The 26,373-nt window shown below is 45.5% G+C and overlaps 1 protein-coding gene and 1 long non-coding RNA gene across 4 annotated transcripts in view; both read right to left on the bottom strand.

Moving 5' to 3' along the window:
* SLC22A15 (solute carrier family 22 member 15) overlaps positions 1-26,373 on the bottom strand; it is an 82,136-nt gene that overhangs the window by 29,454 nt on the left and 26,309 nt on the right. For all 3 annotated transcript variants that reach the window (XM_030323908.1, XM_030323913.1, XM_030323914.1), the window contains exons 3-6: positions 10,818-10,950; positions 9,995-10,159; positions 6,468-6,597; positions 1,923-2,138 (exon numbers count right to left, since the gene is read on the bottom strand). In XM_030323908.1, coding sequence (XP_030179768.1) covers positions 1,923-2,138; positions 6,468-6,597; positions 9,995-10,159; positions 10,818-10,950 — 644 coding nt within the window. The remainder of the gene's footprint in view (positions 1-1,922; positions 2,139-6,467; positions 6,598-9,994; positions 10,160-10,817; positions 10,951-26,373) is intronic.
* LOC115519992 lies at positions 17,039-23,863 on the bottom strand. Its single transcript, XR_003970656.2, has 2 exons — positions 22,028-23,863; positions 17,039-17,498 (listed from the first exon to the last, which is right to left on the bottom strand). It is a non-coding gene; the product is annotated as an uncharacterized LOC115519992 (long non-coding RNA).

Raw genomic sequence — 26,373 nt, 5'->3', positions numbered from 1 at the left:
TGAGCAGAGGAGGGGCAAAGAGAGAGGGAGAGAGAGAGAATTCCAAGCAGGCTCCACCCTGTCAGTGAGGAGCCCAATGCAGGGCTTGAACTCACAAACCGCAAGTTCATGGCCTGAGCTGAAATCAAGAGTCAGACACTTAACCGACGGAGCCACCCAGGCACCCCCAGATTTAGCATAGTTCTTCAGGGCCCTAGAATTTTCAGAATGGTCACTGAGCACTGGCTTCCACTTAAAGTCACCAACTGCATTAGCCTCTAGCAAGAGTCAGCCTGCCCTTTGAAGCCAGGCATTGACTTCTCCTCTCTAGCCATAAAAGTCCTACATGGCATCTTCTTCCAAACAAAGCCTGTTTCATCTACGTGGAAATCTAGTGGGTAGTGTAGCCACCTTCATGAATGGTCTTAGCTGGATCTTCTGGAGAACTTGCTGGAGCTTCTACACCAGCACCTGCTGGCTGCTTCACTGAGCACTTTTATACTGTGGAGATGGCTTCTTTCCTTAAACCTCATGATCTAACCTCTGCTAGCTTCAGACTTTCCTTCTGCAGCTTCCTCACCTCCCAGCCTTCATAGAATGGGAGAGAGGGTGTTGCTCTGTACCAGGCTTTGGCTTAAGGGAACGTTGTGGCTGCTCTGATCATCTCTCCATACCACTCAAACTTTCTCCGTATCAGCAATCAGGCTGTTTTGCTTTATCATTCGTGTGTTCACTGGAGTGGCTCTTCTCACTTCCTTCCAGAACTTTTCCTTCGTTCACAGTGTGGCTAACTGGTCGGCACGAGAAGCCTAGCTTTTGGCTTACCTTGGCTTTCAACCTGCCTTCCTCAAAGCTGCGTCATTTCTAGCTTTTGACTTAAAGTGAGAGGTGTGTGATTCTTCTTTTCATTTGGACACCTGGAGACCACTGTAGGGTTATTAACTGGCCTAATCCCAGTATTGTCATGTTTCCAGGAGGAGAGGGGTCCCAAAGAAGAGAGATGGGGGAACGGCCAGTCAGCGGAGTCGGAACACACACAACATTTATTAGGTTTACTCTCTTCTATGGGTATGGTTTGTGGTGCCCCAAAACATCACAGTAGTAACACTGAAGAGCACCGATCACAGATCACCATGGCAAATGTAACAATAATGACAAAGTTCGACACAGAGCCGTGAAGCAAACAAATACCGTTGGAAAACGGTACCAACAGAGTCGCTTGCCGCAGCGCTGGCACACGCCTTCCACCGTAAAAAACGCGGCATCTGAGAAGCATAGTAAAACGTGGTATGTCTATACAGTACACAAGTACTGCCATCCACTTGACCCCTTCCCACGTCATTCTGCAAATGGGACCATCTTCAGTCGTTCGATGCAATTTACATGGATGCCGAGAGCATTCTGAGAGGCAGGTAGGAATGAGCTATTCAAGTGGCTTCAGGTCCGTCATTTCACACTCCCAGGATCCCATCAGGGCAAGGAACAACACCGCCCACCCCCGTGAGTGAGTGAGTGAGCGGGAATGCCACAGAATGTGCTATCTGACCACTCGATGCCAAACCAAAGTTGGTATTTTAAACTCCTATTTAGAAACTCTTCTGTTTCTAATATGCTTTCTTACTTTCCTTTTTTTTAGAGGTGGGGGAGGGCGGTTCTTAAATATTTACATTAAATAGCTCAGAAGCACAGATGTGTTTCTGCTGTCTGTTTATTCAAGTTCAATGGACCTGCTGTCAGGCCCCATCGGTTCCTCCTGGACAGGGAGGGTGCTGCAAAAGCAGAGGTGAGCACGACGCAGGCATCAAGACACAAAACTTGTTTTCATGAAAACGTCAGGCTGACCAATCAGGTTACGTTTTCTGTCGCCCTGTAGAAGGACGTCATCAACAGACCTCTAGCACCCTGAGTTGAAGATCAAGACAACACCCCCTAGATATAATTACCAGATGAACATCAGGGTCAGTGTGTGCCCCAAGAGGATCCGGTAACGGAAGAGATCCAGGAAACTTCCGGTCTCCCTGTAGCTCCTGCTGGCCGGATGTGTTAGTGAGAACGTACACTTGAGCTTGTGGTTCCTCTTGGCAATGAGGTACAGAGCCGCTTCAGCCTCACTCAGCCGACCCTGGGAGTATAACCAACGAGGTGATTCAGGAATGAATCTGAAAGAGACGTCATTAAAGGCTGTATATTCATATAGGTACACGGGCACAGGAAGGAGCATGTAGATTTCCTCACCACAACCGGATTCCACATGAGGTTTAAAACCAACTCTCCCAATGACATGGGGGGGGGGGGTCCCCTTCAACAGCGTGCCAGTGTTAAACAGTGGTCTGCTTTACGAATGGAAACCAAGAACACACTTCCAAAACAGCAGAAAAAAAAAAAAAGTAAGCAGTATGCATTTCCTTTTGAATAAATTTTAACAGATAAATGGCAAGTTAAGCCTAGAATACTGAAAAATTCAAATTTTTCATAAAGCACAGGTCGGAGAGAGAGCTCTAAATCATAGCCATGCGTTAGAACAGTACCACAGAGTGAACAGGTGTTTAAGTTCTGACAAAGCTTCACAAGATAAAAATATTTCTCGTCTTATCAGAAAAAAATAAATTTTTAAAAAGTGTTTTTAACATAGTGATATGTTATTAAGAAGGCAGAGATTATTTTAAGATTCTACATGAAAATTAAACAGGGTTTATCCCATCTCAGCTACTTTTGAGCATTTCCACCTTCAAAATACTCGAATTAGCTGATACACTTGCTTTAATATGTCCTCAGGATATTTCCTCCCCCCCCCCCCCCACAAGATCTTAAAGAATAAAAGTCATCTCCTGGTTAACTTTCAGTTACATAACAACAATTCTTTTCTATTGAATACTGAATGTCAGTGATGTCACCACTGGTATTTTCCAATAGTTCCAAGACTTAACTATGATGTGTCTCCTCTCACAGCCGTGTGCACACTTCTAGAGGACCGAGGACTTGTGAAAGGCCAAACTGTGATAGGAACACAGACACGCATTTAATAAATACAGCAGCCAGTGCCTTTTGACCTAATGTGACATTATTTGCCTAAAATGAAACTTCTCTAAGGAAACGTGGCTATTCAAGGTGCCTTTTGGAATTCTTCATGCCCTTCTGTAAGGGCAGTGAAGTGGCAACAAAACCCACAGAATTTGGAACTTCACGGACAGCCAGTCGGTCGATAACCATTTGTTGAGCACTTTCGATTTTGTATTGAGCTGTATAGTAGGTGCTCAGAGGAAACAGAAAGGCACGAATTCTCCCAGAGCTTTGCTGCTGGACAGAGAATATCCATGCAGATCTGACTGTCAACAAAAGCAGGAACGTAGGCCATCCTTTATTTCCTTCTTTATTGCCCTCTGGTTATTATTACTAATACACAAGGTGGATGATCGAGTAAAATATCGTTCTCTTGGAAGTTAGGTCTGCCGATCATCAAGTGGACCGACTGACCCTATCCACAAGGCCGCTTACAAGGTACCACATAAACGCCAGCTGAGTCTAAATGCAAATAAAAAAGAGCATAAATGAAGCCTATTGTGATGAATGTAGACAGTACACCTGGGAGAGATAAGTGAGCTACCAGAAGTCTATCACAATAAAAATCAAAAATGAGGAGAACTGGGAGGTAAGGAAAAAAAAAAAAAAAAGACAAGGAAATAGCCAAAATACTAACAGTCATTATCTTTGGGTAATTTAGGTCATGTTTCCCTTCTCCTTAAATTCCATTGTTTCCAGAATTGTTGATAAGCGTTAATTATCGTTAAAATGTTTATAAATCGGGGCGCCTGAGTGGCTCAGTCGGTTAACCATCTGACTCTGGCTCAGGTCACGATCTCACGGTCTGTGGGTTCAAGCCCCATGTCGGGCTCTGTGCTGACAGCTTGGAGCCTGCTTCAGATTCTGTGTCTCCCTCTCTCTCTGCCCCTCCCCTGCTCATGCTCTGTTTCTGTCTCTCTCTTTCAAGAAATAAATACATAAATAAGAATATATAATAATAATTATAATAAATAAATAATTTATAATAAATAAATAAAATATTTATAATAAATAAATAAATAATAAGAAATAAATAAACATTAAAAATTAAAAAAATGTTTATAAATCATGGTTAAAGATGAGACGTGAGAGATATTGAGGCTTTGGAAATTTGAGTTAATCAAGTATTTCTACTTGGGAAAGCACGTATCTCGGGCACAAACTGAGGACCAGACATGTTCCCACATTTGGGGAAGCCAATGAGCTTTCTTATACAGAGGCTCACCTATCTGCTAATGGATGGACTTGGGAATGTAAATTCTGACACATGCAGATTTTTCATATCAAACAGCAAGAGGTGTTTTGAAAGAAAAAGCAGTCTTTGAACACACTGCCCTCTCAGTAGTGCTGGGGCCAACTTCAGAAGCCACGGTGCTAATTTAACAATGTTGCCTCTGCTCAAAACATGTCCTGTGAATCTCTTAGAAGATGGAAAATCTTTGTAAATTATGGGAGTGTGATTTTTTTAAGTAAAGCTGCTCAAATCCAAGTACTGTGAAAACGAGGAATTTTTTAAACTAAGCGATAATGTTTCTAGGAAAAAACACAAGGTATGACCCTAAAATAATGTGACATTTTCGTATGTGGCTGACAGCTAATTCTGAAGGCTGATTCCAGATGTTTTTGTGCCAACACCTGCCCAACGGATACGAGGGATCTTCTGTGGGGAAGGCCCTGGGCTTTGCTGCTGGGGGACACGTAGCCAAGCCGAGAGCCTGCAACCGTCAGGGAGCTCCTGGTACAGAGAGACGGGCTCCACTCCAGCACGAGGTGGAAATAAGAACCCCACTCGAAGGGCATGGGTTTAGTGCTGCAGAATTCAGAAGCAAATGACTTGCAGCTAGAGGTGTGATCAGAAGTTTGGAGGGGGTGGCAATTTGAGCACTCCAGAAGGCTAGGAGTTAAACAGGAAGAAATGGAGAGAAGGGTGTTGAAGGGGCAGGTGCAGCAGTGAGTAGGAGGTAGGGAAGCAGGCCAGCGCCAGGTGAGTGCTGGAAACTCCATGCAGCCGGCTGTGTCTGGAACACAGGGTATGGGAAACAGGGTGGGAGAAAATCAGGGCAGATCAGCTGGAGGCCGACTGTGGGAAGGCTCGCATTCCAGGCCTATTTCAGTTTTACATGCTCTTTTCTCTCCGTTTCCTATTTTTTCCTGACCTGAATTCATTTCCCAGTGAGTAGATGTCCCCACCTAGCGCTGGGCCATAAACACTCTTCCGACTGAGCCAGCCAGACGCCCCACTGTTATATTCATTTTTGCGCTTAATTCTCTTATTTCAAAGGGAATACAGAAACAGATTGCAGCTCAACCCTCACCAAATCTCAATTAGTAGAACTTGAAGAAAGAACTACTACGTTAAAGATGTATCTGAAGGAAAATTCTACTACAGTTATCCCTCATTTTACGGCATAGAAGCTGGGACCGCCGGCTGAAAGTTTCATTTATTCCAAAGATTTTAATGGTTCAAATCCGAGGTCTGAAACCTCAGGAGACAGCTTTTCACAAGGAGACATTGCAACTTCTAGTGAAGTAAAATTAAAAACTCGAACTTCTTAAGCACATCATTAAACTGATGAAATAAGAGATGAACCAAGTATTACTTTGCGACTAAAGATCCGAATGCAGGACGGTATTTACAGGCAAAACTGGGTTCCTTAGCGCCAGCAAGATGGTCAGCATTTAATGTTAATTTTACGGAGAACTCTGTAAATGTCCCTGAAATATCTGTTTTATTGTTACCGGACTCTATTTGGGGAAAAATGTTAATAAATAACATTCCTGTATTCTATATTATGTGATATACATTATATAATAAACAATAAAGTGTCTGCTGTGGGGAAAAAGCACTGATAAGATAGCTCTACGTTGGTGGCTCACCTCCCGCATTTAGAGCACCACAGTGGGGCATCTGGGCAAGTTGTTTGGAGCGCCCTGCCCTGACCAGGCATTGAGCCCATCCACCCTACGGGTTTCTGCCATATGTGAGAATCTTCCCGCACCCACATTTAGAGGCCCTGAGATAATAGTCACGCGCAGGATAAAGAGGTGCCACTACGCATTGGATACGGATGGAGTGTCCTGTGGTATCGTACCTGGGCCATACACCTAGCACGTGATCTGATCCAGCCTGAAGATCTTTACGCTTGAGGCATTAGGTTAAAAAAGAAATGGGTACCCTGGGTCAACAACTCGAAGGTTCAAATATGGTCTACGGAGAGGTTACTTCAAATAAGGGATACCTGCATTCTGAATTAATTAAGCATCTCTCCTCCCAGCATCTGCCAAGCTTTGGAGCGCTTGTGGAATTTAGCTCTTCACCAAAGTCAGTTCAGGTAAACTCCTGAAAGGGAATAACGCCACTCATTGACCCGCATCCTCTTAAGACATTCCTTCTGCGTATTAAACCTCTTAGAGGAAAAACTACTTACAAAGATAGGAGGAAGACCACTGTTCCCTGCAGGTTAACCAGAACGGCGAGGGTCCTCCAGGAGCGGATGAAGTATCCCAACAGGGCATACTGGGCGATGCCAACCGCGAAGAAGAGGCCACCGATCGATCCTAATTCAGGGAAGAGACGCCTGTTACTGGAGACGGCACCCTCCCCGTCACCCTCTCCAACCCAAGTCACAAGCCAATGCCTTCCTTGGGAGACATCAACAGGAAAGAAAATCCTACGCAAATATTGAGTATCAGATGATAAAAGTGGAAGAGAGGCCAGCAAGTTAGTGGAAAAGGAGGAAGGACAGGTGAAAAATATGAATGACATGTGGTCAAGATGACTTGTAAGGGTTTGTCCAAATGCCTTCTGCATTGAAGGCTGTGTTGACATCTGCCTGAGCATGTGCTGAAGCTTAGACGATGTTTTCCTGGATGGTGGTAAGGTTTTTAGGTCATGAGATGACTGCAGCAGTGGGACTTCATCTTATCACAGGGCTGTGCCTCAAATCCTTATTTTAAATCACAGGCTACTCCTCAGCTCTCCCAACTGCCCTTCCCTACTTCATTTATTATCACCAGATATATGACATTTTCTATTTGTTTCTTGTCTGTCTCCATGACACATGGATTTTCGCCAGCACCCTGATGGAAAAAAATCAACCATGGGATTATTAAAAAAAAAAAAATCCTACGTTTTTTGAAATAAATGCTGAGACGGGAAGTAGGCCCACTAGCTTTGCTCAATATACTTGTGAATTTATACCTCGGACACACTTTTTATAATTACTACCATCACCATCGGTAGCGGTAATAGCTACTATGTATCGTGTATTAATAAATGTATTACATACATTGTCCTACAAAGCAGGTGGCATTGTGGACCACGCACAAAGAGGAAGCAGCACAGAGAGGTTGGATGCCACTGCTAGGGCACGGAGCTGTGCACAGCATGCCTGAGACCATACCCCGATCTGCCTGACTACAGAGCCTGTGATGCTATACCAATCCTCTCTCTCCGCCCTTCTGGGGAGAAGCAGGCTTCTGGGGGCAATCCACCACAATGGGACGATCTTGTTACAAGACTTCTCTACGACGATCCCATAAAAGAAATGTTTACTTGGATTCTTGCCCACAGGCTTTCATTTTCTAGCAATGATGACTTGTAGGCTCTGTGCCCTGGTGAGGAAAGGGGGGAAGAAGGGAGAGCCGACACAGCACCTTCAGCGTGTTCCGAGCATGTGGTCAGATAAGTAAGGGAGTGGGGACGCCATGATTTCCCTGGAAACTTAAGATAATCAATAGCTATTACAGGTTCATTACAGTGTATCAGACAGCACCTGGCTTGCAAGAGTAAGACTTTCTGTCCTTTCTCAGAACAGCTCCAAGCACTTGGTATCCACGGACAACAAGGTAGGTGAAAGGAAGACAGCCCACAAAATGGGACTGTTTTAGAGGGGCTGAGTTCAGACCCCAGTTCTGCCACTTGCTGTTGTGCGACCTTGGGCAAATCACTAAACGTCTCTGAGCCTCACTTTCCTCATCGGTAAAACAGAAATAATACTACCTACCTCAAAGAGTAGTTGTTAGCTTCAGATGGAATAATGCATGCTATGCAAATGTTAGCTATACTATCCTGCTGTGACACAGGTATAGCCCTTGACATCTATTAACCCCCCCCCCCCCCCCCGGCCCCAAACAAAGCCATCTGGAAGCCTCCTGTGGGGAGTATCTGCTACAAAATATTGTCTACCTAGCACTGTGTCTAATTCCAAGAATATTCCTTCCCTCTTCTGGAGAGCGGACCTCTCTTTACTTCATCCCCGTGGTTCAAGTGGGGGCTGACCATCCTGGTCCCCCTCACTGCAGTGACCCCTGCTGGGCCAGTCGAGCTCTTACCCAGGATTATTTTTTAAGTAGGCTCTACACCCGACGTGGGGCTTGAACTCACAACCTCAAGACCTGGAGTCGCATGCTTCACTGATTTTAAATACTGTACTTGGTGGTGAAACCTGAGAGCTATAGGGTCTTACCCAGGATTTTAAATACTGTACTTGGTGGTGAAACCTGAGAGCTATAGGGTCCCATCCGTGACTGTGCAGCAGAAGCTTCTCAGGGAGGATGGGGGGCAGAGACGAGGAGCATCTGACTTCCTGGTTCCAGGCATCTCTGAGGCCTGGCTTGGGTATATTATCCAAATAATTTCCCTTTATATGCAGATGTTCAGCAGAGTTGAGTCTCCATTACTTACGACTGGTAAGAGTTGGTATCAATTGGGTATGATGGACAAGAGGAAATGATTCCAAGGGGTCTAGTTTAATGGCCTTAAAGACTGTGATGACCATGCACAGAGGTGCTGGAAGATGGAAAATGCAGGTGAAAGAAAGCAGTATTTTTATTTGAGGGTCCAACTGACATTCATATCTAATGTCCAGCAAGAAGCTGCACGTGTATGCCTGGAAATGACAATGGAGATAAGGTGTGGAGATGCAGGTGTGGTAAGGCTCTAGGTATTTGGTTAAAAAAATTAATGAAAAAAAATGAACACTTCCAATCACCATTTTTGCATCTTGTAATTCTGGAGTACCATACTGGTGGTTTTATAACTGTTTGTGGGCCGTTAAATATTTATCCCAGTTTTCAGATTTCTTTTCTGTTTAAGTAATTTTCAAGCCTGCTATTTTTGCTCCGTTTGAACCAGTAAAAGCCAAATTTTGGCAGGTGAGACTTCATTGTTTTGTAAAGGGTGCCAGCGAACCACCCAGTTTTCAAGCAAAGCCACGAGGTCCCCCCGATTCCTTTCTTTCCCCACTCCGATCCTTCAGCAAGTCATTGTCCCACCAAAATCCAGCTCAAATGGACCTCCTCGCTGCTCCTCTCCCCGCACCTGTCTATGCCTGCATCACGTTTCGTGGGCCAACCACAACCACCTCCCGAATGACCCCTCAATTCCTCCTCTTGTCCCTCAACAGTCCATTCTCCACACCTCTGCCAGAGGCGTCTTCCTGTATCCCAGGTGATCCTACCGCTCCACTATTTCATTCGCCCGCTGACTTCTCACTGCACTTTGAATACAAACAAATTTCTCATTTGGCCTAGCGTGGGGCCTATGTCATCTGGTCCCTCCAGCGTGTCTCTCCCCGGCCCACGGAATCAGTATTTAATAAAATACAGTAAGAAGGTGCCGGGGGAGGCGTGTCTAGGATCTATGTCTGCGCCATTTTCAGTTTAAGGTGAAAACAGTTAACGCCCTTCTGAGGAAACAGACCCTCTCAGAACTATCTGGAGACAATCTGTGAGGATAGGAGGCAAGCTCCGGCCCCAGGGGAGACTTTCTACAGAGCAATATGAATACAATGACTCATTCAAGGTCATACACAACAAACTCTGGAACACAAATCTAATGGTTAGATAGTCCCAAGTCCAAGTGCATTTTTGGACTCTGGGGTTAAACTGGTGCCCAACAGGGTTTTCTGGGGCAGCTCACTATCTGCGTTATGTACACGGAGTGAAGCAGTACCTGCGAGCGCCCAGTAGGCAGTGCCCACACATTCGTTCAGCAGGACAAAGGCCACCAGCGACATTCCTCCGTTCATCACACCCACCAGGAAGCGAGTTATTGCAAAGAACTCATAGGAGGGGGAAAACCCATTTGCAACGGCAAATAAGATGTCAAGAGCAAAACCTAGAATAAGAGGAACAGCGGTCAACAATCCAGACACAAGACAGCATTTGAGCAAAGTAACAAATTATACTCATTACGTTTGGAAAGATAAATCTTTGTAAGCTTAAATTTTCTGAGCCGTGCTCTTTTAAAACTGTAAAAGGAAACTGTAAAGAAAAACCGAAGATTTTCTTTCTTCGTTACAAGTGGATATCTGTCCATCACGCACCATTGTTATTCACAATAACGCTGGAAATGGAAAAAATCCCAGCTCAGACTCAGCTTGTCAAGAGAACTCCACCGAGTCTTACACAACACAGTTGAACTGAACCGACACACAAGATATAAGGAAATGGATCCAGCACGCTGGTTCCATCTCTGTTCTCCTTAGAACCATGGTATAAATTAGAATTCAGGAGGTGCCGAAAGCACCATCATCTCTGAAAAGCTTAACTGCAAATACATGGCCTTCCTCAGGTATGCTGCTGGTCCTTTTAACACGCTTTGCCAGAAGCAACTCTGGCTGCGGTGTGGCCTCCTGCCAGTGTAATAAAAATCAGTTCTGTATCCACATGGCAATTTCCTGAGAACCTTAAGGAAAGAGTCCCCTTGTTATTTCCCTGAGAACCTTCAGGAAATAAGTCCTCCTAGTCAGTTCATGAACAGTCTAACACATTACCTGTGAGATAGACTTTTTTCCTCCCGAAGCGATCTGAAAGCTGACCAAAAGAGATAACTCCCACGAACACACCACTGAAGAAGAAAGAGCTTGCTGCGCTGACTTTGTACGATCTGTTGGCAATTAAAAACCACTAGGGGAAGAAAAAACAAAAGGGACACTGAGATCACAGAAAAGACGGATGGACGGAGTTAGCTATTAAAAAAAAGAAAAAAAAACACAACAGACGTACAACCAAAACTTGAACACTGGAAATTGTCTACTGCATGACTCATTATTAACCAGGATTTGGTAGGTCATCTACCTTGGATAATATCCAAGATTTTGTCATCAGAAACGCTAGAATTCATTATTATAATGTGCTGCCACAATACTGTATACACATCTTATCACAACACTGAATACGGTATGAGGGCTACTTTTATATATGAATTTTGTGGCTACGTCCCTCTTCTTAAGCCCTTTTTTTTTTTAAGTTTATTTGTTTATTTTGAGAGACAGAACATGTGCATGTGGGAGGGGCAGAGAGAGAGGAAGAGAGAATCTTAAGCAGGTTCTGCACTGCCAGCATGGAGCCCAATTCGGGGCTCAAACTCAAGAACTGAGAGATCTTGACCTGAGCTGAAATCAGGAGTTGGATGCTTAACCTACTGAGCCACCCAGGTGCCCCCATACAATAGAACATTATGCAACCTTAAAAGGGAAGGAGATTTTGACAAGCTACGACAGAGATGAACCTTAACCTTATGCTAAGTGAAATAAAAAAAAAAAAAAAAAAAAAAAAAAAAGACAAATATTGTAAGAACTTATTTATGCCTGTAATATTGTGATTTATAGTAAGAAACATATAATTTGGTCTTCGTCCCCTATTCCTAGCACACAGTTCCTAAAAACCCTTGTAATTTCCTACAGAAATATTTAGTAGTTTTGTTCCCAGTTCCTGAAATAATTTCAGAGCAATAAAGGAGAAATGGGTGTCTTTTGTTGTTTTAACAGCCTCTTTCAACCACACCTGAGTTTAATAAGATCACTTTTGGAAAGCTCCTGGTTGGGGGCTCGTAGCCAGGGGAACCCTCCCCTATCTCCCACCCCCGCCTCCGGGAGGGGGTGAGGGACTGGAATTGCCGATGGCCAATAATTTAATCAGTTACGCCTACATAATGACACCTCCCCAAAAACCCAAAGGGACAGGGGTTCGAAAAGCTTCTCAGCTGGTGAACACGTGGAGGAGCTGGGAGAGTGGTGCCCTGGGAGGGGACAGGAGCCTGCGCCCCTTCCCACTACCTTGTCCCGGGCATCTCTTCCATCAGGCTGTTCCCGAGTTATATCCCTTGGAATAAACCAGTGATCTGGTAAGATGTCTTCCTGAGTTCCGTGAGCCGCTCTGGCCAATTAATCTCTCCCGAGGAGGACATTGCAGGGACCTCTGATTTCCGTTGGACCAGAAGCCCAGGAAACGAAGCAGACTCGCATCTGGCGTCTGAAAGTGGCGGCAGGGTGAGCCTTGTGGAATCAGTGGGAATCAGTGGAATCTGATGCTACCTCCAGGTGGATGGTGTCAGAACTGAGTCGAGTTGTAGGACATCCAGCCGGTGAGGCGGAGCTGTGTGACGTGGGAACCTGCCTCACCTGCCCCCACAAACCCTACCTCACGCATCTGGCGGCCAGAAGGGTCCATGGTGAAGTAGTTGACAGTAAAGGAGGCACAGGGGGAAGGTTTTTCCTTCACCTGGAGTAGTCAAAGCCAGAGACGGAAAGTCAAATAAGGGTTGCCAGGGGCCGGGCGAATGGGGAGTTACTGTTTAATGGGAACAGGTTTTCAGTTTGGAATGATAGAAAAGTTCTCGAGAAGGACGGTGGTGACGGTTGCATGACATGTGTATACTTAACACCACTGCACCCTCAAAACGGCTGAAGTGTTAACATTTTATGTTATTTTACCACAATAAAAAAAAAAAACAAACCTTGAGTACTATTATCTTGTGGTCTAGGGAAACTTATGAACTTAAAGAGAAGGCAATCACCCCTGCTTAAAATGCTATTATATGAAACCATGTCGGCTGCTGTGTAAGGTGATGTTTGGTTATAGAGGTAAAAGTGAACCTGCATCACAGAGACAGAGAAGCAGGAAATGCTTCTCTCTCCCCTTCGCCGCCCCCTCTCCTGGAGTCCCCGAAGACAGGCTTAGGAAGAGCCCCAACACGCAAGGAGCAGCCCCCCTCGGCTGTCCCTTTGCCTCTTGGACCTCCCTTCCCACGCTCTGACAAGCAGTCCTCAAGGCTCAGAGCACATCTGACTTCTCTCTTCTTGTATGGCGATGGTGAAGTTCTTGACCACACAGCTTCTGGACATCTCTGTGCAGCAACAATAACAAAATTCATAGCAGTGATGACAATAATATTCCCTGGAAAATAAACAAGGGTAACTCCTCCTCACTAATGCTGGACTCGACTTCTGAAGTCCCCGGTTCTTCAGATGCAGTTCTTTTTTTTTTTTTTTTTAATTTTTTTTTTCAACGTTTATTTATTTTTGGGACAGAGAGAGACAGAGCATGAACAGGGGAGGGGCAGAGAGAGAGGGACACAGAATCGGAAACAGGCTCCAGGCTCTGAGCCATCAGCCCAGAGCCTGACGCGGGGCTCGAACTCCCGGACCGAGAGATCGTGACCTGGCTGAAGTCGGACGCTTAACCGACTGCGCCACCCAGGCGCCCCTCAGATGCAGTTCTTAACGAGGTTAGTGAACTGGTTTTCCCAGGCTCTTGTGGATGAGAAATCGCAGACTAGGGTGTCACTGCTTTTAGAAAAAGCAATCAGGAATTACTGCTCCTGGTGGCAGTCATGATTCAAATAAGAGGGAAGGAAGCAGTGTGACAAATATCTGTGATATGTTCTAGACAGGTTTCCACTCGGGTATTCAACAAATATTTGATTAGTTTCTACTGAAGGTTGACAACTACACTAAACACTGGGAACACAGATGTGAGTACGCTGGACATGGTCCCTTCCCAAATGGACGGTCAGTGCCAGTGGAATAAACACACAGGGACAGACTAGGAGGGCAGCTCTTCAAATCAGGTAATCAGAGAAGGCTTCTCTAGGGTGGTGATGTTTGGACCTGAATGATGAGAAGTGACCACTCTGGAAAGCCGTTCAGGGAACATGAGAAGAAGTGCCCCTACCCTAAGGTGAAGGTCCAGCAGTGCGCCTCCAGCAAGTGCTATGATGAGGCCAGACAGGTGCATGGGTGTCAGACCACACAGGGCCCTGGGCCACGGAAGGAGCCGGATTACTCTAGTGCAAAGGGAAGGTGTTGGATTACTGGAATTCTGTTTCCAAGGATCACTCTTAGAGAATGCATTACAACAGAGCAAAGTGGGAGTGGGGAGGCTAGTGCATTAGCTCAGGAGACCATGGTGGCCTGGATGAGGGCGGAAGCGATGGGGATGGAGAATTACAAGGACTTGTGACGGATTCCGAAGGCAGAAGTGGCAGGCCTTCCTGATGGATGACACAGGGTGGGGGACGGAGAATCAAGGGCTTCACCTAAGTCGTTACCTTTGGCCACTCTGTGGATGACCTTTATGGAGGTGGAGAAGGTGGCAAGCGGGGACCAGGTATGTGGCGGGAAAGAAAGAACTCTGTTTGGACTTGCTGAGGTTGGGATGCCTATAAAACATCCAAGTGGCTATGCCGAGTAGAAATCTGGACACGAGTCTGGAGCTCCAGGGAGAGGTTATGAGGGTTTAAGAACCTATAGAGAGGGAAGAGGCTCAGGACTGGGGCCCAGGACACCCCCATGTTCAGAGGCCGAGGAGAAGAATGCCCATTATAGCAAACTCACAAGTAGGACTCAGAGACGTAGCAAGAAAACAGGGCGGAATGTGGTGTCGGAAACGCTACAAGAAGAAATTGGATGTGGGGAGGAAGGGGTGGTCAAGCGCGTGGAATGCTGCTTTAGAGGTCAGGTGAGATAAGCACAGGGACATGCAGTTATATTTAGAAACAAATGGACACTTCAAAATAGCAATTGCGGTGAAGAGTGAATGGAAGCCACACTGGAGGAGGACGAGGAATTGCTGGCAGCAGTTCTGTACAGAATGGTTTCCAGAAGTTTTGGCTGTGAAGAGGAAGCAAGAAATGGGACGGTGTGGGGACAGGTATGTGGGACAGATTATTGGCTTGTTTTCTTTTAACATGGGTGCATCCTGATGACAGTGAGTCAGCAGAGAAGATATCCCTGCAGAAGAAAAATATCTGGAAAAGCAGGAAGGGATGGGCTTGAGGGTACAGAGCGGAGAGGTTAACCGTTCACAGAAGCCGGGAGATGTCGCGGTAAAGGGAGCCAGAGAGGAAAGGCAGAACGTGGACTCAGAAGCAGGCAGTGAAGAAACCCCTGCCTGATTGCTTCATTTCTTTTTCAGTGAAATATCAAGTGAGGCCACTAGCCGAAGGAGAGTAGAAGTGGGGGAAGGGGGCATTTCAAGTTTCAGGAGGACTATGACGGGCTCCTCTGAGGAAAGGGACGTGACCCTTTCAAGGGAAATGTTGCAGGAGACTGCCACGCCATGGTGAATATACACTTGAGCTGTGTAGTTACCAATTTTGTGAGGAGGATGTTGGGAGTTAAGCTTACACAGAGTCGGGGACTTCTCAGGAGAATTACAAAGAGAGAGAGGCACCAGGGCGCTGTGGGGATTCACAAAAGAGTGATTAGTATAATACTGGAATATATGCTGTTTAAGGAGAAAAGCAGGCATAGGGGATTGTGGGTAGAGAAATAAATGCCCTGACCAGAAAAATCCCCTACATCATTAACCTCCCTGTACTTCCCATTCTTTTTTTTTTTTTTAATTTTTTTTTCAACGTTTTTATTTATTTTTGGGACAGAGAGAGACAGAGCATGAACGGGGGAGGGGCAGAGAGAGAGGGAGACACAGAATCGGAAACAGGCTCCAGGCTCTGAGCAGTCAGCACAGAGCCCGACGCGGGGCTCGAACTCACGGACCGCGAGATCGTGACCTGGCTGAAGTCGGACGCTTAACCGACTGCGCCACCCAGGCGCCCCTGTACTTCCCATTCTTGCCCTGACTGAAGCTTGGTGGTCCCCTGCAGAAATCACTCAGTGAACCGGATCCCTCTCAACTGGAGCCTGCTTTTCCTTTTCCACCCATGGACCTGAGAGCCTGGGATGGGAGAAGATGACCAAACTTCAAAATCATCAACTCACCTGAAGATCACATTACCAGATGGCGTAATCCACTACCCTTCTAGAGCTGACAGAGATGCTAGCTTGTTTTGAACAGTAGCCACTTTCCCTCTGTTCCATAGTAATAGCATGTTTACTGGGCATATGGCTACCCAGATTGAAGACTAATGTCCCAACCTCTCTCACAATTAGGTATGACACGTTATCAAGTTCTGCACAATGAATGCAAACAGAAGCACCATGTGGCAACTTCCAGGACTTTGTCTTAGGAGACGGGTGATTTACCCTTTGCCCCTTCTTCCTTTCTATCCCACTACTCAGAATGTCCATAGGGAAGCTGGGGCTCTATCTGAGGCCATGATGAAGAGGGCCACAAATTAAGGATGGTGAAGTCAAAAGCTGAAGGAGCCTAGGTCCCTGAGAACACTGGGGTAGGGCCCAGGCATTGGCATATTTTTTAAGTTCTCCAGATGATTCTCCTAGGCAATCAGGTTAAGAACCCCCATCCTAGACCTAGTCATCTTTAATAGCTTATCACCTCTAAAACCTTGACTTTGAACATCTTACTCACTCTCCTTCTATCCCCTTCTCTTCCAACTCACTTCCCCCAGTACCCTGCTCCAAACATTCTTGAAGCTCTTTAAGACCCCAGTCACCACACTCTACAGTAACTGTAGAGTGACTCAGTATGGCCTGAGTCAGCAAAAGAGATTCAATCATAGTAAGAAGCTCTGATTTAAAGATCTGTAAAGGGTAAAATATATTGTAAAGTTCACATGAAAGAGTTCTGGAAGCTGAAGGATAAGCTCTATTTTGTAAAACAAATTAGTTATTTTGGATTACAGATAGTTCTACTGTAGAATTTTCAATTCATGAGGAATGTCTATGGTGACATTTTTCTAGGTTGAAAAAGAAATCCAATATTACATATCCTGTTGGCCTAGAAAAGAAAGGACCATATTTGTCACAGGGATATCCCTTCTACAATGGCCAATAAACAAGACCTCATTGTATTGATTTTTAATATCCTGAAGTTCAAACAACTTCTTTTTATATTTTTTAAGTTGTTGGTATTTGCTTTGGTGTTTTTATGCCTTTAAAATGTGGTCTTCACCTTTGGTCCTGATTATCCCATACTTCGATTTTTACTAGTCTGTTTCTTTGACCAAGGTGTTCAAGCTCATACTGATCTGTTTTGTGCTTAATTAAGAAGTGGCTAATCTGCCTTCTCAATAATCAACTGTTCTGTTGATCACATTTGTGGAACTCAAATCCACCAAGAAGGCCATAATAACCATTCTTCCAACAACTGGAAAGCTGTCGGGTTGGATGACAGTTTTAGGATGAAGTAGCCCACAAGATGCGTGACCAGCAAATTCCAAATTCTGATTCTCAGTTTCATGTGTGAAAGTAATTTCCAGTAATTCTTCTTCATGTCAATGCTGGTTGGGGTAATGCACTTCCTTAGTTCTCCTGTAATACGTTCAGGAATGGATAAAAAAAAAAAACCTAAAGGCATTGTCAAATTATATAAAAAAAAAAAAAAAGCAAATTATGGGTGCCTGGGTGGCCTAGTCGGCTGAGCATCCAGCTGTTGGTTTCAGCTCAGGTCATGATCTCACGGTTTGTGGGATCGAGCCCCACATTGGGCTCTGCGCCGACACCATGGAGCCTGCTTGGGTTTTTTTCTGTGTCTCTCTCTGTTTCTTTTTCTGCCCCTCCCATGCTTGTGCTCTGTCTCTCTCTCAAAATAAACCAATGTAAAAAAAAAAAAAATTAGGGGCGCCTGGGTGGCGCAGTCGGTTAAGCGTCCGACTTCAGCCAGGTCACGATCTCGCGGTCCGTGAGTTCGAGCCCCGCGTCAGGCTCTGGGCTGATGGCTCGGAGCCTGGAGCCTGTTTCCGGTTCTGTGTCTCTCTCTCTCTCTGCCCCTCCCCCGTTCATGCTCTGTCTCTCTCTGTCCCAAAAATAAATAAACGTTAAAAAAAAAAAAAATTAAAAAATTAAAAAAAAAAAAAAAGCAAATTAAAGCATACAAAACTGAAACCCAGGAAAACTCCTTGACAGATCTAGGTAAACTGGGCATGGTTGATTTAGAAATGTCAATTCAGGGACTTAGGACAATGTGTTTACAACCAGCTTTCCATATGCACCACTCCCTAACACATGAGATTTTGGTTTGTTTTGTTTCCAACTTTTAAAACTTTTCAAATATACTTTATTTATCACATACCTACTATGTGATCTAAAGAGTTCTGTTTTGTCAAAGCTCAGACAAGACACACTAGGACCGTGATCCCTATAGTATTCAAGAAGATTGTACTGGTGTAAGGTTTTGGAAAGAGGTCACTCACCAGACTCGACTCAATTGCTAGCATGTTTTCTTATCCCTTTGGCCAATACTTAAACCAAGGTAAAATCCAAACCAGGATATCACCAGGTCATTGCAAACTAAACTATAATAAACCTAAATATGGTAACCATTATATTCTCAAAGAGTGTGTTTTTTATGAGGCATACATGTATAAATGTATAAGTCACTCAAATCCTTAACTGGCTAGAGAGTACTGGAGGGATGACTCTCATTATTTTAAGCGACAAGTCAAATTCCAAAGCTAGAATGTTCTTTTTTGTACAATTCATTTCAAACTGAAAAACCACTCACAAGTTGAAAAACCTGGAAATCTTCTTTTCCCATACATTAACAGACAAGAAAGAAGAGAAAGACAAAATATTTTCAGTCTTTCAGGATGACCTAGATAAATCCATTTCCGTCTTATAACCAACATCTATATTTTTGTTCATATGCTTACCAAAATCATTGAGTTCATCAGCTGGGCATTTATTATACTGTATTTTCAAAAAGGATTTGAGGGGGCTAGCACTAAAAATGTGGGCAAAATCATTCACCCATCTAAAGAAAGTAGCCCGGAGGGAAAATCAGACACCAGCAGCAGGTGCCTCAGACATAAAAGGCGAAAGGAACATACATATGGTGAATACTGGCGTGGCACAGAGCCAGGTGCCATGCAGAGCCATCCAGCTCTTAAGGATGAAAAAAAGGCAAGAAAATAGAAGTGAAGAGTGTTGACTATTGACTGGGTAGCAGGGAAAGATCCAGGAAGATTTTTAATATCTGGATTCTTATTGCTTAGAGGCTTAGAATAAGATGTCACTTCCTGTAAAGGGTAAGTATTATGTGTGTCAAGAAAAGGTGTTTTAGCTGTAACACAGAGATTGGAATAGACCCATCAAAGGTCATTATGGTGATCCAAGCCAGCCAGGATGGGGTGGGGGCCTCAGAGAAGAAAATGGATTCAAGATGGAAACAGAGATTTGGGTTGAGCAATCCATAAACAGCTATTATATGACACCAGGAGATCAATCACAGATTGAGTGAAGCTGGAAGATGACTTTTTAAAAATTTTTTTACTTTACATAGTGAGGAGGGGGAAAGGAAAAGGGAGAGAGAGAATCCCAAGCAGCCTCCATGCCCAGCGTGGAGCCCGACGCGGGGCTCAAACTCACGAACCGTGAGATCATGACCTGAGCCGAAATCAAGAGCTGGACACTCAACCAACTGAGCCACCCAGGCATGCCTAGAGAGAAGATGAGTTTTAAAAGAAGTAACAAAATGTATTTTTAGCATCTCCCTTGAAATCATCAGACCTTAAGCTTTCTGGAAATGTCACAAGTCAATTCAGTCCTTTTTTCTGACATGGCAGAAATAGGATAATCTAAAAAAATTAATTATTGCTTCAAAATGGACTGCATGCTTATACAATCCTAAAAGTAAAATTAATGTCCAAGTAATGACAACTGCGTATCAAAGATATATCAAATGGAAAGGCACAGCACCTTATAACCAGATAATTAACAACTAACCAACTTTTGCATAATACTCTCCCCTTATCCCAACAACCACCTTTTAGAATTACGTATTTATTATTATTATTCTTAATTATTCCCATTTGACAGATGATGCAGCTGCAGCTCAAACATGATCACACTAGATTAAGCCTTGGGGACTGTACCTGATGCTGACATCGGTCTCAAAACCTCCTTCTTTGAGTACTATATACTCGAATTAGTTAACTAGGACAACTGTGGGGCTAAATCAATGAAATAACACTATATTTAAGTGTGTTAAATCCCAAGCACAGAAATTCCCATATACCAGGGAAAGAGTTTCTATTTCTTAACCCTTAGCATGTGTTCCATCCAGGAAGCTATGAAAAAAAATCAACGATATTAGAACCAACACTAGAAACATGTAGGTTTTTGTGGCTCAGGGTAACAGAATCAGGGGCTCCTGGAAAGGAGAGGGCAAAGGGAGAAAAGGAAGGTCCTGTGTCAGATATGAAGTTAAGGTCACATGACCCATGGGTGTGAGGAACATGAGAAGGCTCAGAGTGAGGAGAACAGAATAACATACTTAAAAATCAACCTCCAGGGGCACCTGGGTGGCTCAGTCGGTTAAGCGTCTGACTTCAGCTCAGGTCATGATCTCAAGGCTTGTGAGTTCGAGCCCCATGTTGAGCTCACTGCTGTAAGCACAAAGGCTGCTTCAGATCTTCTGTCCCCCCACCCTCTCTCTCTACCCTTACACTGCTTGGGCTCTCTCTCAAAAATAAATAAATCTTAAAAAAAATAAATCAATCAACTTCCAAAGTATTTTTGAGGGTGGGCAGGGGAGGGATTTATCTCATTCCATGGTGCATGTTTTAAATACAAATACTTAAAATGTCTGTATATTTTTAAAATATTTTACACTTTTTAAGTAATCTCTATACCCAATGTGGGGCTCGAACCCCAAACTCCAAGATCAAAAGTTGCATGCACCACTGATCAAGCCAGCCAGGTGCCCCCAAATTTCTATACATTTTTTAAGTTTATTTTTTATTTATTTTGGGTGAGAGAGAGAGGAGAGAGCGCATGCGCAAGCAGGGGAGGGGCAGAGAGAGAGGGAGAGAGAGAATCCCAAGCAGGCTCCACGCTGGCAGCCTAGAGCCTGATGCGGTGCTCAAACTCATGAACTGTGAGATTCATGACCTGAGCCAAAACCAAGAGTCAGACGCTCAACCGACAGAGCCACCCAGGTGCCCCCCAATTTCTGTATTTTTAAATGAACTTTTATCATGTACTCTTTGACATCCTCATATACCCACATGACACAAAGGAGCTTTTTCGCTAGCTTGCTTTTTCCCTCTGCTGAACAGCCCCATGCTACCTCACCCCTCCGTACAGCACTAGAACACATTAGAAGATGCTTCCAAAAATCGGTCAGGGCTATCAGGAGACGAATAAGCAAGAAGAGACCCTCTTAACTCTGAGAACTGAGTCACACACCCAGCCTCTGCCCTGGGCAACTTCTCACTGGCTCTGTCAATGCACAAATTTGTCTTGTCTCTGCTTTGGTTTTTTTTCCTATGATCTGAACTGCCCGCTCCTCCCCCTTCTATTGTAGGGTGACATTCCACGGAATGAGGGTTGAGAAACATGCTGTAGCCATAGACAACTCTAATGGAAGGGACAACACATTATGTAAACAAAAATCCTTTAGCCTAAGCTCTTCCAAGCAGGGGGTCATTTCCCTTCCCTAAGGAGGCTGTGCGTGCCTGTCCTTGTCTTGGCCCTCAGCGGTGAAAACGAATAATCCCTCACTCACATGTGAATAATACAGAGCCACTGCCCTGCAGGGCCCATGGAGGGCACGGCTCCCCACAGGGAAACAAACGTTCATCACTCGACTTTGCGTGAAGCCTGGCACCTCCAGGAACTGATTGCCCCCTCCCAGTACAGCCCTCCCCCGCTCACCCCAGCCCCCCTCGTCCCTGGTGGGCTCCTGTTCACCCTTCACGGCCCTGCCTGGTCCACCGAGTGGGTCCATCTCCCTCCCTACTTTGGCTTCAAGTATGATGTTTGGTGAATTACACATTTCCTTGTCTCTCGCGTAGGATGCCGTGAGCTTCTTACAGTCCTATTTGCGTCTAAGTGCTTACCTGTCAGGACCAGCACTAATTAAATATATGCTGAATTATTCATGCAACAAGAGTGAATGATGTGGGTTACAGGCATCTTCATATACAATATCTCGATGTCACGACTTCAAGGATTGAGTTGTGCCTTTATGGACAGGCAGGGCAGGAACGGCCTTACCAGTCACCCAGGGGCCACTGAGTGGCGCTCTCGTGACAGGAAGGGAGAGGGAGATCTGGAATCAGAGGGGTCTCCTATAGGACACAGAGAATACTTTGGCTTTATTGTTAGCCTCTATATTAATGAGAAAGAAAACTATGGAGGAAAAAAAAATTCCCAAATGATGGCAGTTTTCTGCCTAGAAAGGCAAAGTCTGTTCCATTGAAACACGCTTCCCAAAGCCTGCTTTGGGTGAGCACTGTGAGCGGTCCACAAATACCTGCACTGAGAGAAGTGTGGAGGGTCTGCGGGGGGGAAGAATGCTGCCATGAACAACCCACAGACCATCAGTGAACCCGCAAGCCAGGCAGGGGCCGTGGCAGGTCTCAGAGTCGCGTCCAAGCCCCTTGCCTGGCTTCTGTGTCTCTTGGAAAGGTGAACTTGTTCACAAGCTTGGTGTCCACCACGAGCCCCGACTCGGACTTCCCCAGAGGGGGAACAGACCCCCCCCCAACCGTGGCACAGCCTACCTTCTACTCCCAGCAGTCCTGGCAGGCTAGCCAAAATGGGCAGACAAGACTGGGCATGTGTTTTCTGACAGAGCTGTTTGTCACTGGAAGTCCCGCTTTAGGGAAAATCAAGTCATATTAGAAGTGCCGTAGCCCTACCCAGACTCTCGGCTTGTCAGCAGCTTCCCTGACACGCCTGCAGGACATCCCTGAGGGCTCTGCACAGTGCTGGTTACGGTGGCTCCGTAGAAGATTCTGGATTCTCTGCTACCAAGTCCAACCAAATTTCAGCCCTCTGCCGTCCTGTATGTCCCATAAAAATATTTACAGCCTCGTGCAGGAAAATCTCACTTCAGTAGAAAATGCGGTAACAGAGGCCTCCAGTGATTCGGGAGTACTTGGCCAGGGTATTTCAGGAACAGTTTCATGGTGATTAACTAACTTGCTTCATTTCAATGTAGTTGTCACTCTGAATTACCACTTAATGGGTGAAGTGTGCAGGCTATAACAATCAGTAGTGCAGGCATAAGGAAGCAAGACATTAAAAAAAAAAAAATTAGCCCCTAAAGCAATTATTGTAGTGAATTTTTCAAATAGTTTTAATACTCGGTCCTTTGACCCGAGGGTATGGCTTGGGGAAAATATATTAATCTCAAGATAATAATCAGTCAATTTCAGTTCTTCGATATCTACAATGATATTAAAGATTTCAACCTTACTCTTTTCGGTTGCAAACATTAATTAAGCATGGTAATTGTGTGTCTCTGTGATATTTGGTACTTTCTGAATGAGTCAGAGCTCAGGGAATAATTTGAATACAGCAGACAGCAATTTGCTACATAAATTCACCCCAATGCCTATTAGCTCATTGTGAAATAGTCAAAGCTCCTAGATTAGAGGGGTTCTTTTTTGCGTTAATACCAAGTTAATCACATCTACGTAACCTTTTATTCACCCTTCCCCAAACCTTCCATAAATAACTTCTGTAAGCCCTGAGCTGAATGGAATAAGGTACCGGGTGGGAGTTTTAAAGTACGTATTTTGAATACCGTCTCCTGAAACGATAGAGCTCTACAGGCTCCATCCTGGTATTTATTTTCAGGGGGATTAGGTGAGAGGTGAACAGGCTTTATGCTTGTTTTTTTTAAACCAAATACCAAATTTGGTTATTTTACACCAAATAATTTCCATCAGAACCATACAGCATCTATATACCACAAACCTGCATCTTAAGGGTATTTACCAACTACTGGGTAAGTCACTTACTGGGTAAGTCACTACTGGGTAAGTTCAGGTGCCAGTTTCAATGCTACCCCCCTGGAGATTTGGAGGAGCAACTGTAGGAAAGCCTACAGAGGCCATTAAAATGGACTGCATGCTGACAGTCAGTGCAGGGTGTGCTTGGGGACCGCATCCACTGAAATAAAGATGACCTCATCTGGGGGCGCAGAGACCAGCAGCTCCTAAAGGGGTGCTGGCGAGGGTGCGGCTGCGGTCGCCATCCTGCCCTCCACTAGTGGCCCCGGCTGCTCCATCAGCCTAGTTCTCTCTGTTCTTCCCTCTGCTGCTGCTTCTCTGCTGACTCTTGTCATTTTGGTAGCAGCGGCAAGAAACCTGGAAGCTGCCCATAGCACCCTCTTCAAACCACCCCCGGGACTTGGAACGCCACCCACATGGGGCTCCGATGTCCGGGGCGGAAGGAGAGTGTGGGAATTCACACGAGACGCCCACGGCCCAAGCGGTGGGCAGGAGGGCATGCAGCCTGCACACTCTATTTGCACCTCAAAATAAAAGGGAAAACGTGACATCTACACTAAAAATGCAAAGCAGAGAGTGTCCTCTCAGGTCCGCCTGAATATAGCCGGAGGAGAGAGGTGTGTGGTACCATCCACACGAGGGCAGCCGGCCGCTGAGTCTAGATGCAGGTGGACCCCCGAGGAGCAGGGAGACTGTTGCTCGTTTGACTTAATTCTCCTTCGCTATTTTTTGTTATATCAGGAAACGAGTAAGTTTATTTGGGCTTGACAATTACTGAGGCTTAACTGAATCGTTACTACTTTGACAGTACTTGTGTGATTTATTGTTTTATGTTTTTTGGTGGAGGGGGGGAACCGCCGGCCAGGTTCCTCATGAGATGTTTACAAACATCCTGAGAGTTGTATGATCACCTTGGGGACAGCAAACTCATGAAAGATTTGCAGGTGGGCTGACCCCCTCCTCCCTTTTTTTTTTTTTTAACATTTTATTTATTTTTGAGAGACAGAGAGAGACAGAGCATGAGCAGGGGAGGGGCAGAAAGAGGGAGACACAGAGTCTGAAGCAGGATGCAGGCTCTGAGCTGTCAGCACAAAGCCTGACATGGGGCTCGAACTCACAAACCGTGAGATCATGCCCTGAGCTAAAGTCGGAAGCTTAACTGACTGAGCCAGCCAGGCGCCCCCTCCCTCTTACCTTCTACCTCAGTCATATGCCACAGTGGAAGGGCCACAGGAATCTGTGGCCCGGCTCCTCCATTTACAGTGTGACACTGAGTGAGTCACCAGCTACTCTGAGCTCACGAATTCTGATATTTTTAATTTGCGAGCCACAATGTAAACGCTATGACTGTCTGCCCTTCTTCCTTAGAATTCACTCTCTCAGAGGCAAATCCAAGCAGGTGACGGGCAGCCCGGGCTCGGTGAGGATTTATTTTGCTTAGCTTTCCACCCAACATGTATGCACCATGCGCCATGGTCCCACAGTCACCTGGCCGACCTTCATTCCCACCAACCCACCGACCCCATACCTCCAGCCACTCTTCCCAGGCAGAGCCAAGCTCCTCCCTCTGTTCCGCATGGAAGTGCTTCTGGGGCTGTGGAGGGCGGCTGGGGGCCATGGGGGTATGGAAGCCCTTGATCTCGCTTCTCTTCACTGACAGCAGCAAAGTACCTAGCTATTTTAAATCCTGAAATGCCAACTGAGAAGACGTTAAACCTAAAGGCTTCTGTCTGTTGAGAAAAAACAAGCCTGAAAATCACTGGAGTAGTGGAAAGAATATGGGCTCATCGAACCCAGACCGGTGACTTATTAAATACGTGATTTAGGGCAAATTCCTTCAACTTTCTGCCCACCAGTTGTTTCGTCTATAGGGTAGGGCTACGGCCAGGACAAACAAAGCAGCACATGGGGAAGGTCTCTGAGAGAGAGAGCCTCTCCCATAAGAGCAAAATAAAGTAGTCACAGTTACCTTCCTCTTCACTCTCCTCTACCCACCGAACCTTATAAAACTCATCTGCACCCACAAACTCTTTGCGTGGAATGGTCTCACTGCAGCAGAGGATTCCGTGAGGACCGTGGACCTCTGTCTCGTTATGCGGCCAGCAATGCCACCTGCACTCCTCCATCAGCAGATTGGGCAGGCCACGGCCGTCCTTGCGAAGCATCATGAACCCACTCAGGCCGGAAGCAGCCGGTTTAGCATCTGGGATGCCCCAAAGATAACCCGTCCCCATGCGGGATAACCCGTCCACCCCCTGGAGGTGCCCACAGAGCAGCAGTGCAGCAATATCTCCAACTGTGCAGCTGGACAGCCCCACCGCCACCCGCCATCTGGACACATCTTGGGGCACCTGCTGGAGACCAAGGATCACTGTCTGCACAGAGAATATTTGTGCAGAATACCTCTGAGGTAGATAACTGACCTCCTGATGGGACGGGAACCT

This window comes from Lynx canadensis, chromosome C1 (genome assembly GCF_007474595.2).
Source record: "Lynx canadensis isolate LIC74 chromosome C1, mLynCan4.pri.v2, whole genome shotgun sequence".
Lineage (NCBI taxonomy): Eukaryota > Metazoa > Chordata > Mammalia > Carnivora > Felidae > Lynx > Lynx canadensis.
Note: the sequence above shows the minus strand (reverse complement) of the source record. Positions and strands in the feature narration are given on the sequence as shown.